The sequence below is a fragment of the Typopeltis vanoorti genome, chromosome 15 (genome assembly GCF_054136105.1).
Source record: "Typopeltis vanoorti isolate ZY-2024b chromosome 15, IOZ_Tvanoo_1.0, whole genome shotgun sequence".
In the NCBI taxonomy this organism is placed as follows: Eukaryota; Metazoa; Arthropoda; class Arachnida; order Uropygi; family Thelyphonidae; genus Typopeltis; species Typopeltis vanoorti.
Window position 1 is genome coordinate 48,501,906 of NC_143563.1, and position 13,893 is coordinate 48,515,798.

Genomic DNA, 13,893 nt, shown 5'->3' on the forward strand with positions numbered 1-13,893 from the left:
CAGATTGATTAATATCTCTGATGAAATAGTTAAGGTGTTGGAAAAGCTCATTAAATAAATATAGGATAGAATTCATTTATAAATGGATAAATAGGAATAAGGTGAACATATGGCATCATTGACAGAATGATATGAAGATATCAAAGAAATTGACATCATTATTAAAAAATCTGAGATGGTGTGGTTACTTAAACAGAATGGAAAATGAACAATTAGCAAAACAAATATTGGAAGCAAAAATGATGGGAAAAAAGACCTGAAGATGACAAAGATATAGGTGTGTTGACAGAATCACTGAATGTTATAGACTACTATAAATGATTACAAATGTAACAGCTGATGAAATCAGAGATATGACAAATAAAATATCACTCTGCAATAAAGATGTTGAATGGCAAGCAGTTCTGAAATTTTAACTATGTTTGTTAAAATTTCAGACAACTATTAGATTCATCACTAAAAACACACGTAATAACCATAGTAATGACCTATTTAATTCGTAAATATTTCATCCCAAGTATCTTGGGACATCATCAGTACAGTAGTTTAAAGAATACTAGGAATAATATACAGTTAGGGCGTATGATTACAATGGAATCTCAATACGTGTGCAGTAGCGTGTTATAGGAGTAAATTAAATATAACTGGGGGGGGGGGGGGAATAAAAATTAAAAAAAAAATATATATATATATATAAAGATTATTTTACACAATTTTGTATGACAATTTCCTATACTTTAGGAATAGTAAGAACATCGTTGCGGTTTAAATTTGGTTTGTGTAGTAGGGCTTCAGCACTTTCTTTATATAAAGATCTGCGTAAAAGTTTCGACTTCTCCCAATGGATCCTATGGTTTGGATTTTCAACTCCATGTTGGGAGAGACCAGATTTCTGTGGTTTGAAAAGACGAATGTGGTCTTGATGTTCCGAGATGTGTTTCTGAACAGACCTAATTGTCTGATCAAAGTAAGACAATTTGCAGGCATGGGATCTCATAAATGCCAGGTAACATCAGAGGTGAGAGTTTGTCCTTAGGAGAAGGTTTATAAGTAGTGGCAAAATTGTATTTCTTCATAATTTTTGAAAGAGGTTCAGAGATGCCTTTGACATAAGGTATGGGAATCCTATGGACTTCTTCTTGTCTGGGTTGATGTGTGGGAAGGTGACTGATGATTTTTTCAGTTGTTTTAAGATTATATCCATTTAGTATAGCTGTATTTTTGATTATTTCTAGTTCTTGGTTTAGAGAATCTTCAGAGGAGCAGAATTTGTGTACTCTGGAAACTAGTGATTTAATGATGCCAAATTTCTGAGATGGATGATGAGTGGAAGAATTGTGAATGTAGCGACCTGAAAATGTAGGCTTGCGATAGACAGACATGCCGATGGAACATTCTTCTTTTCTTTGAATGTGTAAATCCAGAAAGGAGATACTCTGTGGAGATTCTTTTTCTAGCGTAAAGTTGATGTGAGGATGAAGAAGGTTTATTTTATCTAGAAACAGTCGTAATTCCTGTTCGGGATGATCCCAGACTGCAAAAGTGAATATTTTTTCTTCAAGGTGTTCTAGAAACAAGTTTGCTAAGTTTGGTGATAAAGGAGATCCCATTGCTGTTTCTTCTTCTTGTTTGTAAGTTTGACCTTTCCAGGTGAAGTAAATTTGTTATTACCGGATGTAATAACAAATTTGAATAATTCGACTATATCAGAAGGAAATTTTTGAGTTAATAATTCTACTGTTTCTTTGTGGGGAATGTTCATAAAGAGGTAGACAATGTCGAAGCTATTAACAAATCAGTTTTTAACAGTTGAATGTCTTTTATTTTTGCATGAAACTTTGTGGAATTTTTTATTGAAGAGGCTGAGTGGCCTATATGAGGATGGAGAAGGTTAGATAAGAATCTTGATAACTTGCAATTTGGACTGCTAATAGAATCTACGACTGGTCTGAGAGGAACATTCATTTTATGAAGCTCAGGTAAGCCATAAATTCTGGGAGGTCTAGCATGGTATGTCTTGAGCTTTTTAATTGTATATCTAGATTTCATACATAACATAGAGAGAAACATCTTCCATCTTTCCAGTATTGAAGCCAACAGACTTCGTTTCGAGGTAGCAAAAGTAATCTATGATGCCAAACCTTCAGACTTAAATATCCCACCATCAGAATTGAAAGCTCTTACATCCTTAAAATGGAATAAAAATATAATCATTACCAGGAGCTGACAAGGGGAATACCACTGTGGCTCTTGATACCAATTCATATGACCGAAAAATGAATTTATTACTCCGAGATCATAATACTTAAGCCAAACTGGATTATTATCCTACAAAACATCAACTCAGAAAATTAAACAAGTTGATTGATGAAACCCCCTCCTTAGATGAAGAAACAATTATATATTAAACAATTATTAAACAACTATATTCTGATATAGTTGAATTATTCAAATTTGCTAATACATCTGGTTACTTCACCTGGAAAGGTCAAACTTACAAACAAGAAGAAGGAACAGGCAATGGGATCTCCTTTATCACCAAACTTAGCAAACCTGTTTCTAGAACACCTTGAAGAAAAAATATTCACTTTTGAACCCAAACTAAAAATTTGGTTACGATATGTCGACGACATATTTGCAGTCTGGGATCATCCCAAACAGGAATAACAACTATTTCCAGATAAAATAAACTTTCTTCATCCTCGCATCAACTTTACGCTAGAAAAAGAATCTCCACAGGGTATCTCCTTTCTGGATTTACACATTCAAAGAAAAGAAGAAGGTTTTCCATCGGCACGTCTGTCTATCTATCGCAAGGACTACATTTTCAGGTCACTACATTCACAATTCTTCCACTCATCATCCATCTCAGAAATTTGGCATCATTAAATCACTAGTTTCCAGAGTACACAAATTCTGCTCCTCTGAAGATTCTCTAAACCAAGAACTAGAAATAATCAAAAATACAGCTATACTAAATGGATATAATCTTAAAACAACTGAAAAAATCATCAGTCACCTTCCCACACATCAACCCAGACAAGAAGAAGTCCATAGGATTCCCATACCTTATGTCAAAGGCATCTCTGAACCTCTTTCAAAAATTATGAAGAAATACAATTTTGCCACTACTTACAAACCTATCAACCAACTCTATAACTTATTATCTTCTCCTAAGGACAAACTCTCACTTCTGATGTTACCTAGCATTTATGAGATCCCATGCTCCTGCAAATTGTCTTACTTTGGTCAGACAGGTAGGTCTGTTCAGAAATGCATCTCGGAACATCAAGACCACATTCGTCTTTTCAAACTGCAGAAATCTGGTCTCTCCCAACACGGAGTTGAAAATCCAAACCATAGGATCCATTGGGAGAAGTCGAAACTTTTACACTGATCTTTATATAAATATGAACATTTAAATAAAGAAAGTGCTGGAGTCCTACTACACAGACCAAATTTAAACTGCAACAATGTTCTTACTATTCCTAAAGTATGGGAAATTGTCATACAAAATTGTGTAAAATAATCTTTATATATATATATATTTTATTATTTTATTTTATTTATTTATTTTTTTTTCAGTTATATTTAATTTACTTCTATAACACGTTACTGCATGCATATTAAGATTCCATTGTAATCATGCGCCCTAACTGTATGTTATTCCTAGTATTGTTTAAACTACTGTACTGATGATGTCCCAAGATACTTGGGATGAAATATTTACGAATTAAATAGTCATTACTGTGGTTATATATGTGTTTTTAGTGATGAATTCACCACAGGTTTCGTTATTAAAAACTATTTGATTGTTATAATCTCTAGTAAATTACTTGATGTTATACTACAGAATACAATGTGATTAAATTTTCATCATACTCTCATGTTTCATGAAATGAGGAACCTATATTTGGTCTCTTTTGACTAAAGGTGAATTAGCCAGTCTCATACAAAGGTAGAGGGTTTTTTCATCTGGAAACTCAGGTTTTTCATCCCTCAGAACAGACAAACCTGCACCATGAACACACACACAGATCTACATTCATGAATACTTGCCTTTAGGGGAGGATGCAGCACAGGAGTGACAAACTAGCAGCATTAATTCATCAAACCCCTCATTAGGAGGGGACTCTACTCATCTTATGGGATGGATGAGAAGGGAAGTGATCACTGGAATCATCTCATAATCATTACATCAACAAGACAAGTCTTGGTAAGAGTGTACAAAATCCATTGCCCTCAGTTTCAAATAAACTCTTACTTCAAGAATACTTGGTAATGACGTTGTTGGCATTATTTCTGAATTATTATTGATTTCCTCAGGATTTGTGTGATGAATTTCTTTATGATAAACAGAATCCTAATTCTTAATCTAAGGTACAAACCACTAATATCTAGATTATTTTGGTCTTTTATTAATCTGACTTGGAATATCATCTGCAGATATGACACCTTGACTGCATATGTCATATAGAACATTCATAATAAAGGTAAAAGCCTCAGGAGCTGATGATAACAATGGTGCACAACAAATCGAAAGACTAGTTCATATCCCAACTTGGATGTGAAGAACGAACCTTTATAAGGTTTTTGCAACTTATAGCTAGTATCATTATATTATACTTGAGAAGATTAAGAGTCAAAGCCAAAAATTTGGGAGGAGAACTTCACATCACTTTTCATGAAAGTGGAGAACTGATGGTGCTTCTGGCCTAATGTTCAATCCTTACCTTCACATGGTGTGTCCTATTAGTAAGTAGTGGAAAAAAGTTATCTGGTTCAACAAATCACAGCACACTGTGTTGTTCTGTACCGACAGTAGGCAGAGATAGTTTTGTGGGAGCCCAATGAAGCAATGCACCCAGCTTGCCTTGTAAACACAACTGAAGGTTCTGGAGATGGTGTCATGGCGTGGGGCATGTTCTGTTGGTATGGAATCCACTTTTGTAAAATAGCCTTCAACAGACCCCTCCCAACATACACACTAATGCACACTCATGGTTAGCTAAATCCATAGCTTGTGAACATCATCACGTATTGCATAAATTATTTACCCCTAGTCACAATGATATTTCTGTCCTTGAGATGGCATAACTCTTGTTAATTTCCAAATGCAGTGTTGTCTAAACAAGTTTATAATTGAACTTCTTGTGAATACATGTTTCTTATAATCATTAATGTCATGCCAAGATTAATTAACAAACAGGATAGAGTTATACTGAATTAATGACTGCAGTAAGTTAGGTACATTTGGTAGGAATCTGACACGATTATTTATCCTGGTCTTCAAGGAAAACATTTTTGGTAATCTTTAGTTTAATATAACTAAACTCTACATTCAACATTTCGACCTTTATATCAAGGTCATCTTCTGGAGCATATGCACTATATACAGAGAACAAGCTACACTACAATCTATCTGGTTTGTTTAAGTTACTGACCAACCGTTACACACACACACACACACACACACACACACACACACACACACACACACACACACACACACATACACACACATTTACAATATGATTATACATCTACATTCCAACCAGTTGGTATGGAATGGTTTCTAATACTAGCTAGAAGTCGGCTAGAGTCCTAACTTATGCTGGATCTTATGTATTAGGTAGGCTGAATATGTGCCATCCAGATTCCTGTGAAATTTTGATAAACCACCCAAATATCAACAACAATGGCGGCATGAACATTCCAAGAATCTGGATGGCACACATTCAGCCTACCTAATACATAAGATCTAGCATACGTCAGGACTCTAGCCAACTTCTAGCTAGTATTAGAAACCATTCCATACCAACTGGTTGGAATGTACATGGATAATCATATTGTAAATATATGTATATATATATATAAACACACATAGACTTGTTGTTTGCCCAACGTAATTCTACAACCAACAGATAATATTAATAATAGGACTCTAGTGTTGATGTATATTCTATTTTATCATCATCATCAAATTCCTGCCATGTACCCTCAAGGGGTGTACAGGATATGACAGTACTACATGAAAAAATTTCATCATTACTAACTTCCTATCTACAATTTTCCTCCAAGTCAGTCTGTTACTTGTCAAGACTCCAACATTATCAGATCTTATATTTCTATCGTTTAAGGCACTTTGTAGCGTATCAATCCACCTATATCTTGGTCTTCCTCTGGGTCGTTTTCCTGCCTACCTGGCAGAGAACACTTGTTTTGCTAATCTTTCCTCTCCCATTCCATTTAAGTGACCATACCACCTGAGATTAGCTCTGCTAATGCATTCCTGGATGCTGACAATGTCAAGTTCTTTCCTAATATCCTCATTTTTAATATGATATTGCCATTGATGCCATCTCTTCACACCTCTAATCTTTCTCAGGACTCTCATATCTGGGGTCTCTAGTCTTTGGTCAAGTGTTTTACTTCTGACCCAGCTCTCAGAACCATAAGTTAAAACTGGTATGAACACTGTCTTGTATACAGCTAATTTAGTGTTCCGACTAATTTCTCTCTTATTCCATATGAATTCATTCAATTGATTTCCCACCATACCAGCTTTACTGATTCTGTTGTCTATTTCTATATTTAATTTATCATGTTCAGTAAAAATTGTGCCTAAATAGCTGAAATGTTTTACTTGTTCCACAGGTTCTCCATTCACAACACAGTGGACATTTTCAATGATTCTGCCTATATTCATTGTCTTTGTCTTTTTATTGCTGACCTTCATACCATATCTATTACAACAGCTATTCAATTTAGTCAGAGAATCTTGCAGACTTGTAGCGGATTTATTTAGAAGTATAACATCATCCGCATAAAGCAAAGAGCTGACATTAACATCTCCAATTTTGATATCAGGTTTAATACCACTTTCCTTCATAATGTGATCTATATAGATAATGAATAACAGAGGGCATAATGTACATCCTTGTCTCACACCAGATTTAACATTAAACCATCTTCCTGTACTTCCTTCAATTCTAACTGCTGACTTACAACTCAAATAAAGACTAAGTATTGCTTGATATAATGCCCCATTGACACCATATAACTGCAGCATATTGAATAGCTTCTCTCTTGGCACCTTGTCATATGCCTTTTCCAAATCGACAAAACTTAAATACAGATCTTTGTTATATTCCCATGCTTTCTCGACTATTTGTCGTAAAGTGAAGATCTGATCCTGACAGCCTCTATTTGGCCTGAATCCAGCTTGTTCTTCACCAAGCTTTTCTTCCACAATTCTTCTCAACTGTTTCTCAAGTATACTTGCATAGATCTTGCCAGGAACGCTCAGTAGGAAAATACCTCTGTAATTCTCACATTCAGTTTTATTTCCCTTTTTATATATGGGTACTATGAGAGCTCTACTCCAATCATCGGGAATTCGTCCCTCTGTTCAGGCTTTCTGAACTATGCAGTGCAGCCACTGTAAGACTTTTATACCACCATACTTCAGCATTTCTGGTGGAATATCATCTACTCCTGCTGCCTTTCCACATTTCAAGCCTTTGATGGCTTTTTCTACTTCAAGTATGGATATGTATCCCTGACTGCATGCCTGGTCAGTGTTTTTTTATCACTGTGCTGTCATCACTGCTTGTTTCATTTAGCAGTTTTTCAAAGTAATTACTCCATACTTCAAGGATATCTTTTTCTCCTGTTTTCATGTCACCTTTATCATCTCTAACTCCTTTTACAGCACTCTTTCCTCCATTCCTAAGCTTCTTCAACAACCTCCAGTACATCTCACCACCTTCTTGATATTTATTTTCTATGTTCTTGCCAAAGTCTTCCCATGACTTGTGTTTAGCAAGTTTTACACAGTGTTTAGCTTTTTTACATTTGTCACTGTATTCTCTAAGAGCACAAGATGACTTATTTGCCAGAAACTTTTAATATGCTTTCTTCATTTTCTTCACTGTATCTTTAACTTCCTGTGTCCACCATGGAGTTCTGATTTTTCTATCTTTGTAGACAACCTCACCACATGCCTCTCTGGCTGAATCAATCAGTGTTTTCTTCAGGGCTTGCCAATGACTCTCAAACTCTTTCATTTTTTCTTGGACAATGGTTGTGTATTTTAGTCTACAGTTCACATCTGAGAGCTGCTCAACTTTTATTCTCTTTAAAACTTTCTTACATGTTCTTCTTTTCAATATGAAATTCAATTTTATCCTGCTCAAGACTAAATAGTGATCACTTCCAATTTCAAATCCTCTGTACACTCTGGTGTCCTATACCAGTGAGAAAACATCAATATCAACCATAACATAGTCAGTGAGACTTTTCTTATTCCTTGCCTATTCTCTCCATGTGAATCTGTGCACATTTTTATGTTGGAACATGATGTTAGTAATAATCAGTCCATGTTCTGAGCAGAAATCCAACAGGTATTTGCCATTATTATTAGTTTTGCTCTTTTCTCCAAATTTTCTCAAAATATTTTTGTATGTCTGACAATCATTTCCTACTCTGCTATTTAGATCCCCAACAAGGATCAATTTCCTTTTTCATTGTGCAGTTGTTTTCTCTAAAGCTTCAAATATTCCTCCTCCTACTTTAGTAGAACCTTCTGTGGGACCATAGGCACAAATAAGTCTCATTGTCTAGTTCCCCATTCTGATATTTGCCCACATCAAAATGGGGAACTGGACAATGAGACCTATTTGTGCCTATCAAGATTAGCCTCATACTTTTATACTTTCTTCTGACTACCATCGTCTGCAGTCCATGTACTCTCAGTCTATTCACATAATCTACAATTAAATATATAATTATTAAACAAATCAGTACTTTTTTAATCTGCTAATCTTTCCTATCTCTCATAAAGAAGGTTTATTTATTTTGAAAAGATTTTTTTCTTAATAAAGGTCGAAACTAGTCTGGGTAGTGGCCCTTCCCTTAATGCATAACATTATACATATCCGCAAGGAGATGCGTTTTACATTATAGGAGATACTGAGATAGGAGTGATGTTAGCTTGGTCCACCTTTGTTACGAGTTGCCCGGTGTTGTATTACCTTACCCCAGTCCTGAAGATATTTTCAGGCGCAAACTTTGTGTGCTCACACTTGGATAAAGGATTAAACTAAATTTATTATAGTCTAACCAAGTGAAAAATAAACTTTCAACATCTTTCTCTAAATCCAGAGTAATTTAATAAAAAGGTGGCACCCCTTTTGGTAACTCCTATAGGTAAAGATGACCTCACCATTGCTTCTGCCTGGTAAATCCACTTCTGCGCCTGGCTCCCACTGAAGAGACCTCAATAAAGGTCGAAACTAGTCTGGGTAGTGGACCTTCCCTTAATGTATAACGTTATACATATCCACAAGGAGATGTGTTTTGCATCATGGGAGATACTGAGATAGAAGTGATGTTAGCTTGGTACACCTTTGCTACGAGTTTGCCGGTGTTGTACTACCTTACCCCAGTCCTGAAGATATTTTCAGGTGCAAACTTTGTTTGCTCACACTTGGATAAAGGATTAAACTAAATTTATTATGGTTTATTTATATATTTATTTTTTTTTAATTTTAAGTTTGAAAGTTCAAGTTCTTTGTCTTGTCCTGTTTATACTGCAGACCTGCCATTGTTATCCCAAGATAAGAATGGCAGGTCTGCAAATTACAAAAACATGGCATGCTACAGCTGTATCTGAACCTGTAGATTAGTGATTGGAGACCGGATATGCTAATCACTTGACAAACCAGGCAAGCAAAGGTAAAAATGTCACTGATGAATTTATAAAGGTGTTACTGATGAATCTGATTTTTTTAAAAAATGATATTAGAAGATGATGAAATGTACTGTATTTTATATGACATACTATACAATGAAAAAATTAATTTGTCCAATTACAATTTCCCTTCTGTTTTATATAAATTTGAGATTTGTGCAGTTGAATTGAGAAGGTTTTATAGTTTATTTATAGAAATTGGTAAGGAATATTTATGGATTAAGATTTATTTTATTAAATAAATAATCTGAAACAAAAGAATTATATCACCTTTTTCACCGGGTTACCATGCTTATCAGTAACATTAACCACAATGTCAGCTGCTAAGCTTTCACCTATCCTTATTTTATTTGAACCACTACAAGCAGATTTTAGAGCAGCAGGTTCACCATGTCTTGGCCTATTAAGAAAATACTAATAAATAAGATAATCTAGGAACAAAATTTCCATATATAATTTAAAGCATGCAAGTTTTAAAAGAGCTTTAATTGCTATTCTTCTTGTAAAGACCAACAAAAAATAAATAAATAAATGAAATCAGAATAAGAATAAATTCTAAATCTGAACATCATCACCATGAGCTCCTAGTATATACATACTTTCATTACGAGAATTTATAATGCAAAACGTTATTGCAATTTTCTATCAGCAATATATCTTTTCAACAAGTAATGGTAAAATTAGTGTATTATTTGTGGGGTCATCAATTCAATTAACCTCCTGCCACTTTTTTTTTTTTAATTTAATTAATTTTTTTTTTACCTAAGGCAGCTCCTAACTGCATGAAGCCATTATACTTGTGCCCCCCCCCCCCCCCCACACACACACAAATAATTTTTCAGATACTTTTGAAGCAAAAAAAAAAAAAGTGGAAAATAATTTTTCAGATATCCTATACACATTTCTGTGATCTTATAATATTAAGTCACTTTCTACTATTTTCACTTCTGTTCTGTCTGTGACCATCTATTAGGGTCTTCTTAACATCTAGAGAAACAGAACATATTGCATCACTGGCAGAAAATTTCTAGGTTTGGTATTTTAGTAGTTTACCTATGGATATGCTCAAATTCAAACAGCAACCTGAATGGTTTATATTCAACCACAATCACGATAAACACAGATGAAGCTATGATTCCAGTCAAAGCATGGCAATCATTTCACATTCATTGTCATATGGCAACATAATTCTTCAGTAGGGCTATTGTTTTGAGCAGAATAAATTAAAAGTAAATGCATGTGCATTCAGCTTAACCCCTCCCCCCCAACCAGACATGACGTCCATAGATGTTCAGCTAAATCTGGATACGATTCTGTAACGCCCATTAAATAACATTGATAAGAAGTGAAATTTGGTCTCACTATTTCATCCACCTCAGCCAATAGGGAGGTGTTCAAACCAATTTTAACTTATGGATCTGAGAGCTGGGTCAGAAGTAAAACACTTGACCAAAGACTAGAGACCCGCAGATATGAGAGTCCTGAGAAAGATTAGAGGCGTGAACAGATGGCATCAATGGCAATATCATATTAAAAATGAGGATATTAGGAAAGAACTTGACATTGTCAGCATCCAGGAATGCGTTAGCAGAGCTAATCTCAGATGGTATGGTCACTTAAATAGAATGGGAGAGGAAAGATTAGCAAAACAAGTATTCTCTGCCAGGTTGGCAGGAAAACGACCCAGAGGAAGACCAAGATATAGGTGGATTGATACGGTACAAAGTGCCTTAGATGATAGAAATATAAGATCTGATAATGTTGGAGTCTTGACAAGTAACAGACTGATTTGGAGGAAAATTGTAGATAGGAAGTCAGTAATGATGTAATTTTTTCATGTAGTACTGTCATATCCTGTACACCCCTTGAGGGTACATGGCAGGAATTTGATGATGATGACGTATTTAAGTTTTGTCGATCTGGAAAAGGCATATGACATGGTGCCAAGAGAGAAGCTATTCAATACGCTGCAGTTATATGGTGTCAATGGGGCATTATATCAAGCAATACTTAGTCTTTATTTGAGTTGTAAGTTAGCAGTTAGAATTGAAGGAAGTACAGGAAGATGGTTTAATGTTAAATCTGGTGTGAGACAAGGATGTACATTATGCCCTCTGTTATTCATTATCTATATGGATCACATTATGAAGGAAAGTGGTATTAAACATGATATCAAAATTGGAGATGTTAATGTCAGCTCTTTGCTTTATGCAGATGATGTTATACTTCTAAATAAATCAGCTACAAGTCTGCAAGATTCTCTGACTAAATTGAATAGCTGTTGTAATAGATATGGTATGAAGGTCAGCAATAAAAAGACAAAGACAATGAAAATAGACAGAATCATTGAAAATGTCCACTGTGTTGTGAATGGAGAACCTGTGGAACAAGTAAAACATTTCAGCTATTTAGGCACGATTTTTAGTGAAGATGGTAAATTAAATATAGAAATAGACAACAGAATCAGCAAAGCTGGTATGGTGGGAAGTCAATTGAATAAATTCATATGGAATAAGAGAGAAATTAATCAGAACACTAAATTAGCTGTATACAAGACAGTGTTCAAACCAGTTTTAACTTATGGATCTGAGAGCTGGGTCAGAAGTAAAACACTTGACCAAAGACTAGAGACCACAGATATGAGAGTCCTGAGAAAGATTATAGGCGTGAACAGATGGCATCAATGGCAGTATCATATTAAAAATGAGGATATTAGGAAAGAACTTGGCATTGTCAGCATCCAGGAATGCGTTAGCAGAGCTAATCTCAGGTGGTATGGTCACTTAAACAGAATGGGCAAGGAAAGATTAGCAAAACAAGTGTTCTCTGCCAGGTTGGCAGCAAGGCGACCCAGAGGAAGACCAAGATATAGGTGGATTGATACGGTACAAAGTGCTTTAGACGATAGAAATATAAGATCTGATAATGTTGGAGTGTTGACAAGTAACAGGCTGATTTGGAGGAAAATTGTAGATAGGAAATTAATAATGATGTAATTTTTTTCATGTAGTACTATCATATCCTGTTCACCCCTTGAGGGTACATGGCAGGAATTTGATGATGATGATGATGATGAGTGTGATTGCATTCTTAAAATCTTGTTTAACTGCAGGAATTGTCAGAGGTATATTAAAATGTAGGCCTGGTTGGCCGAGTGGTTAGCATATCCACTCTCCATCCAAAAGGCTGTGGGTTTGAATCCCACCGTGGGCAGGATGTTTGTGATTGCCTGTGAAAATACTAGTAGTGGTGGTGGTAGGCATTAGATGGTGTTTGTGCAGATGATGCGGTTTGTTCTAGTTGGTGGACTGAGTGCTGGAGACTAAGAGTTGTAGAGTAGGTTCCCTCCCTCCCTCGATGAGTCTTTGGACTACTTGGAGGTGCACATAAAAATAATAATAGCTATTGAGGGTGAGGTTATGCCTCAGCCTGGTAGCTCCACACATAGGAAAAATAGAATAATATGTGAAGAATAGCTTACATTTTAATGAAAAGGTAAAAAATTTAAATATAGAGTCTTTTGACATCCTAGCATAGTCAATCTTTTCACCTATGTTACCTACAGATAACACAATGAATCTGCTTGTAAATCTTTTCCTTTCAGACACAATAAGACTATTCAAACACTGTATGAACAACACTTTTTTCATATTCCATGGGTTTCCCCCACCCCTTATCTCCAGCCTTGACCAATCTTTTATGGAAAATTTTGACACCAGTGCTATTAAAAACCATTACAAGAAACTAAAAACTTGGTTACATTACATGATATTTTTGTTATTTGGTCAGGAACAATGAATGACTCAAATAAAGACTATCTGAATAGCTTACATCCCAATATAAAAATCACTCCTGAACTGGAAGATCCCAAAAAAATTACCATTCCTTGATATCCTTGTCGAAATAAATGACAAATAAATAAATAAAAATAATTGTTCTTTTCAGTATACAGAAACCCATCACAACCGGAAGATTTTAATGTGACGCTTCACATCATCATCCACTACAAAAGATGGTCATTACCAAAACATTACAAGATAGAGCATACAAGATGTCCGATACATCAATTAACAGGAATGAAGAACTGCACTGCTTGAAATGTCAAAAACAGGAAGACAGCATAAATCAGGTTTGGCTTC

General features: G+C 35.2%; 1 protein-coding gene across 2 annotated transcripts in view; it reads right to left on the bottom strand.

Moving 5' to 3' along the window:
- The window catches only part of LOC150098746 (structural maintenance of chromosomes flexible hinge domain-containing protein 1-like), a 733,568-nt gene that overhangs the window by 267,258 nt on the left and 452,417 nt on the right, over positions 1-13,893 (bottom strand). For both annotated transcript variants that reach the window (XM_090405871.1, XM_090405872.1), the window contains exon 28: positions 10,025-10,154. In XM_090405871.1, coding sequence (XP_090261997.1) covers positions 10,025-10,154 — 130 coding nt within the window. The remainder of the gene's footprint in view (positions 1-10,024; positions 10,155-13,893) is intronic.